Here is a 6,456-nt window from a genome sequence, read left to right as displayed (position 1 = left end):
TTAAGCCCAAGACCACCTGTCTGAAGTCTGTGCTCCACACACTATGTTGTCTCCCTAGAATACCCAGAGACAAGCCATACAATTCGTTTCTAGTTTATCATTCAAAGTATATCATCAAATCATTATCCAGTTTATAGGTAATGAAGCCCTTGGGTGTTCCTGTCTTCCTATTTCCTGGCCTTCTGGGAATTTTAATTAAGAGGAACCATGAAAGGTGGTAAAACTCATGTCTATTAAGTAAGGTATCTGGAAATAGATTAAGATGTGATGAAAAGAAGGGAGATGGCCACTAAAATTAGACTTAAAATTTTTTTATTCCATACTTCTCCCCAATCGCCAATGAGGGGTGAGGTTGACTAGATGCTTCCCAATGACGCTTACCTTGCCCAACAGCCGAGTGCATTTTTTCCATGTCAAACTTAATTTTTGATCTTCCTGGAGTGCTAAGCATCTTTTCCCACACTGTAGTTACTTCTTTAAGACAGGGAGTAATTTCTTCGTAATCGAGCTTCAGGCGTTTGTTCAGCAAATCATTTTCGGAGGCTGGAAGAGACCATTCTGGAGTGCATCAGTAAAGGCTACAGCTATGGAATTTCCATTACACAACATGGCTGCCTACTTGTTATCCTGCTGAGATGTCAAGAAGTTACAACCATCTTAACGCATCTAAATATAAGTCACTGTCCATGCCTCTACCCATTTTCTTTGTTTTGGAAAATGCTAAAAACCTAGGAGGTATGTGATTTCTCTTACCCCTCACTCCCAACGTACTCTGTGGGCTCTACTGCTAAGACATAAACCACATCTGCCCAATTCTTTCCATCTTACCCCCATCAAACCATGAGCCATCCCAGAGCAGGAGCTATGTGTTATTAATAAAATTCCCGATGACTAGCATGGTTAGAACTCGATGCAATTTTTTTCATCTAAACTAGGAGAGGCACTCTAAAGATAGTTTTCTCATTTAGAGCCAAACCTCCGTTTAGTAGCTTCTACCATTGGTCCCATTTCTGCTTCTTGGAGCTAAACTGAATAAATCTACCCCTCTCAAATGACATCTCTTAAATATATGAAGAGAACTACTGTTTCCCACCAAACTTACTCAACCTAAAGCTACATGAAGAATTATAACTAAATTATCAAACCCAGGGGGGAATAATATCAATAAAGGGAAATGTTAAATTGATAATTTACATTGATCCTGGACCCAATCTCTCATTTCATGGCGACAGAAACTGAAGTTCAGAAGGATCAGGTGATTTGGTCCTGGTTATTTACTAGCTAGAGGGAAGCCAAGCGACTCTAGACCCAGTGCTGCCTTCCTCTCAGCTTTTATGGTTTTCCATCTACCATCTTTAATCTTTTCCCTCATACTCTGATGAATACATTTCTAAGGTCCTGTTAAACAATTCCCTACATCTCTAGGGTTCACATTTTTTTAAAATGTCAACCCTAGATTTTTTTTTTGGCTGTGATTTGGGATATGAGAAAACACAACAAATGTCACTAGAGTTGAGCTAATCCTTGCAGCAAATCAGGTTTGGGGCTAGCCTTGCTGCACAGCAACTGGCGGCAGCACTGGGCTTTGGAGGCCAACGTACGTTCCTCTGGCAGTAAGGCTGCTACGAGCACATCTGGCCACCCTAACAGAGCCCAGCAGGCAACATGAGCATCCTGCTCTGAAGTCATCACAACTTCACACAGCCAGAAAGAACTGGCCAGAAGATTCAGCTGAAAAGGCTCAATCCACGAACATCCTGCTGTTTCAGTATCCTAACAACACTGCTGCCTAAAATCAGTGGCCTCCAAAATGCCTTATCAACCAAGGCAGATGGTACAGAACTACAACAAACACCCAGGCTGCAGGGCAAGAACTTCAGATACAGGACCCAGCTGTTCGCAATACTAAATAAGACTCCCCACACCCATGTGGTTTATAAGCTTGTGGACTGAGATCAAATGTAAATTTGCAACAAAGTTCTCTAAAATATTTATTATGATTTAACATAAAGGTCTGAGCCAACTTGGACTTTGTGATAACGTTCAGGTCTGATTTGTGCCTACTCTGGAGGGTGGGCTATGGCTGCTCCGTCCCCAGTTCTGCTCTGTTAACAATGGCTTTCCCAGACAAAACTGTCTTGCCAGCTGCCATCATCTCTTGAAAGCTCAGAATGGAAAGCTAAGAGGATGGGAGGCTCAGCAATTAAATGACCCCCACACCTGCAGAGATTTTAGAAGAACTGCACTGAGTATTTGATTTTTAAACCATCATGTATTATTTAACTAAGAAAAATGTTTTTTAAATAAAAAAAATCAACTGTAATTCAAAATTTAATGTTATCACATCATTTTAATCTTAGTAAAGCATAAAATGCTGAGTTATATGAATTAGCCATGGCTGTATTGAATCACATGTTGCAATCTTGCGTTAGGCTGCTCATACCTTTATTTAAAAATACAGAAAAAATGGGCTGGGTGCAGTGGTTCATGCCTGTAATCCCAGAACTTTGGGAGGCCAACGTGGGAGGATCACCTGAGGTCAGGAGTTCAAGATCGGCCTGGCCAACACGGTGAAACCCCGTCTGCACTACTACTACTACTACTACTACTTCTTAGCTGGATGTGGTGGTAGGCGCCTGTAATCCCAGCTACTCAGGAGGCTAAGGCAGGAGAATCGCTTGAACCCAGAAGACAGAGTTTGCAGTGAGCTGAGATTGCGCCACTGCACTCCAGCTTAAGCAACAAAAGCGAAACTCTGTCTCAAAAAAAAAAGAAAAAAAAAGGGAAAAATGGCTTTGCAAAGGAGGACAGCAGAGGACTGGTGGCTTCAAAGACAGGCAATGGTTTTAGTTCTAACACCACTGAAAATCAGCTGTCTAATTTTGGAGAAATCACAACTTCCGCTTCCAAGTGCCTACAATGGAGTGAGGTAGACTGAGATAACATAGTATGGTTCTTTCCAGGATGCAATGCTTCCAGAATAGTAAAAAAATTTGATTCATCCATTCAAGTCAGGAAATAGGCTTAACCATAGGAAGAACTTCCTCATACACATTCTTCTAAATTCTTTCCCAAAGAGTATGCAAGTCAGCTTGAACCCCTGATCAATTTCAAGAGCTATCTCAGATACAATTTAACCTTCCTAAAGGTAGGGAGGGAGAAAAAAACAAACTCACAATAGAATGCCTATCTCTCTAAGTACATAGTACAGCAGGTCCTCAAATAATGTCTTTGTGCTCATTGTCGCTTTGTTATAATGTTGGTAAGAAAAAAATGAATTCTTAGCCTGGGGCCATTGTCCGTGTGGAGTTTGTGTTCCTCTTCATGTCTGTGTGGGTTTTCTCCAAGTGCTCCAGTTTCCTCCCACATCCCAAAGAGGTGTACATTAGGTTAATCAGTATGTCTACGTGGTCCCAGTCTGAGAGTGTGTGTGTGTGTGTCACCCCGAGATGGGATGGCATTCAGTCCAGGGCTGGTTCCTGCCTTGCACCCCAAGCTGTAGGGATAGGTTCTGGCCACCTAGGACCCTGAAGTGGAATAAGTGGAAAAATAATTACCTCTTTTTTTTTTTTTTTTTTTTAAGATGGTGTCTCACTGTGTTGCCCAGGCTGGAGTGCAGTGGCACCATCTCGGCTCACTGCAACCTTCATCTCCTGGGTTCAAGCGATTCGCCTGCCTCAGCCACCCAAGTAGCTGGGATTACAGGCGTGCACCACCACGCCCGACTACTTATTTTTTGTAATTATAGTAGAGACGGGGAATCCACCACATTGGCCAGGCTGGTCTCGAACTCCTGACCTCAGGTGATCTGCTTGCCTCGGCCTCCGAAAGTACTGGGATTATAGGAGTGAGCCACTGTGCCAAGTCAATAATTATCTTATTTGTATTAATCTTGCTTAAATGTTTCCATATCTCATGTTTACATTAATATTTAATATTAGAAGTGTCCTGAGTCTTTATTTAGAAGTTTGGTGATGTTTTTGTGCCCAGAAATATGCCACAGGAACTTAACTCTTGTTTTTATCAATAAACTTTTGGTTTATTGATAAATATTTATCAATGAAACCTTGTTTCATTATACATCATTTTGCTTAAATTTGCAGTTTCCATGAACCTATCGGCAACATTAAGTGAAGACTTACTGTACACTCTGGCTGATTCTTATCAAATCTTGCATCTATATTTAATGTAAAAGTTCTGCCCTGCCCCTAATCCACCCCAACAAAACTTAGTAAATATTTTTAAGCAATCAGGCTCTTATTGCTGGATATTTTTTATCAGCAATCCAGGTCCTATACATACTAATACAATGGATTAATGCTTCCAACATTATATTAAGCAAGTTTATTGTGTTTTCACCACAGAGATAAACACATGTTGAACATTATAGAGCTAAGAAGAGAAATGAAGTCAAACAGTAAAAATAAAAGACCACGAAAACTGAACACTGCCAAGAAGCCAGATGAAATGAGGAAGCATTAGAAGAATGCTGGCAAGGGCCAGTAAACTTAACGCAACACCTGGCAAGGGGTTCCAGGTAACCTTAGGAAACTCTTGCCTGTTCATTCTAGTCTGTCTGATCATTGTTTGCACAGCAGAATGTATTCTGCTTTTGTGGCATACTGATTTCGCCTCACCAATTACAGTTGTCCTCACCACATTCCCAAGAAGCCAGCTGTGAGCACCATTCCCATTTTATAGCTATGCCCTGATTTTACAGGGCTGTCATTTGCAAGAAGATTGGCCAGTATTGGCATTAAAGTTTATGACCTACGTGATGAACGTAACTGCCTTTTTCCTCTTCAACAAAAATCCCAAGATGCACGTGAATATAACTGCTGTGCTCCCGAGCTGTCATTTAACTGATGACACTTGTAGTAACGCCATCACTATCAAACATCTTTTAGATATCTGCTTTTAGAATTACTTTCATGAACACACAAGAAAGCGGCAGAAAAACTGGGTTGGAAGAAAACAGCACTCACCTGCTCTAAACACCCCCACAGTGTGCTATCACCTTCCACAGCACTCTGATGGGTGCACCCATCTTTCTCAGCTTCAAAACTGCATATTGGAAAGCTTACTAGCCTATTCCAACTGTGGAGCTACTTTCATATCAAAAGGTCTTATTCCTTTATATTTCATTTTCTGTTTTCAGTCAAAAGATATAGACACTATCTCTTTACATTCTATGAATTCATACTTTTCAACTGCAGAAACTATGTTGCTGGTATATAGTGTTGTCATAATTCACAAGTATCATATGGACATGCACAGAGAACGTCTGTCCACCCACTATGACACTAGCTATGCAACTGAAACTCATGGAATGCAACACATTCTCGGGAGCTTATTCCTCAGATTTGGTGTCTTAATGACTTTCAGTTCTATACAAGCATCAAGGTCATTTTAAAAGACCAAAATTTGCAATCAAGGATGATGCTTAATGAAACGTACTTCAATTCCAAAATTGTTCTGGGGCAATGGCAGGGTGACTGAACCATCTGCTACATCTTCCCTTTCAAAGAGATTATGTAGACTTTCTGCTCAAAATCTTCACTACTTTATAGCTGGGCAATTAATTCTCTAGATACCCTAAGACCCATGCTCTTTCCAAAAGGTATGTAAACTTTGCATCTTAAGCTACTTTGAAGATAATATTAATTGGTTCCAGTATCAGTATGGAAACAGGAAAAGAACAAAATCTAAACATTCAAAGTTCATGTCATATTTTGACACTATTGATGTCAGTACACGTAGAATTCAGCTAATGTTTCTGCTTCAGATTACTCGCAACTCACTGAGAAAGCACATAGAGTGAAGTTATGCACTTTAATGACTTACACAAGAAAAGTTCATACCTAACACACAGGCACAGACTATGGCTGAGGATAAAGTAGACTGAGAGAGAGAGGGGGGAAAACAAAAAGCACCTTTCAGCGCTTTAGAGCTTAGATTTAAAACTTTTATCTCAGAAGTTCTAGATACTGTACTAACAGTGACCATAGAGGAATAATGAATATAGTTGTTGAAACTATCATTAGATCACCAGAAAGTAAACAGTATTAATATTACTATGAAAAAGTAAACAGATGTAGACAGATACGTATATTAGACTATCATGCTGCTATATTTTTAAGACAGTATGCTTATGTCTGATGTGATTCACTTCAGAGCCAAGATAAGACCAGGCCTGTTCAATATCAAGATGGCAAACCAACCTTGGAGCTTCTGATTTTCCTTCTCCATTCTGAGCAGCAGTATCTGTTGAAGAATAGCCTTTTGCCACAGCTCTCGGAGCTCACGAGATGTCCTTTTCTTTTCCTCTGGCGGGGGCCCAAAGGGCCCATCTTCACAAACTGGTTCTAAAGGAGATCGTGGGGGAAGCTCTCCCAGCTCTGAATAATCTGGAAAGGGAGAAGGGCATTCCAGAATCGTCATTTTTCAACAAAAAAA

At 40.6% G+C, this 6,456-nt stretch overlaps 1 protein-coding gene across 4 annotated transcripts in view; it reads right to left on the bottom strand.

The window, feature by feature from the left end:
* TBC1D1 (TBC1 (tre-2/USP6, BUB2, cdc16) domain family, member 1) overlaps positions 1 to 6,456 on the bottom strand; it is a 247,014-nt gene that overhangs the window by 41,515 nt on the left and 199,043 nt on the right. For 3 of the 4 annotated variants that reach the window (XM_011983519.1, XM_011983521.1, XM_011983520.1), the window contains one exon: positions 382 to 543. In XM_011983519.1, coding sequence (XP_011838909.1) covers positions 382 to 543 — 162 coding nt within the window. Of the gene's footprint in view, positions 1 to 381; positions 544 to 6,221; positions 6,404 to 6,456 lie in introns of those variants that run through there. The other variant, XM_011983522.1, reaches the window with a different exon arrangement.

Source organism: Mandrillus leucophaeus, unplaced genomic scaffold (assembly GCF_000951045.1).
Source record: "Mandrillus leucophaeus isolate KB7577 unplaced genomic scaffold, Mleu.le_1.0 Scaffold251, whole genome shotgun sequence".
Lineage (NCBI taxonomy): Eukaryota > Metazoa > Chordata > Mammalia > Primates > Cercopithecidae > Mandrillus > Mandrillus leucophaeus.
This window is presented reverse-complemented; position numbering and strand designations above follow the sequence as displayed.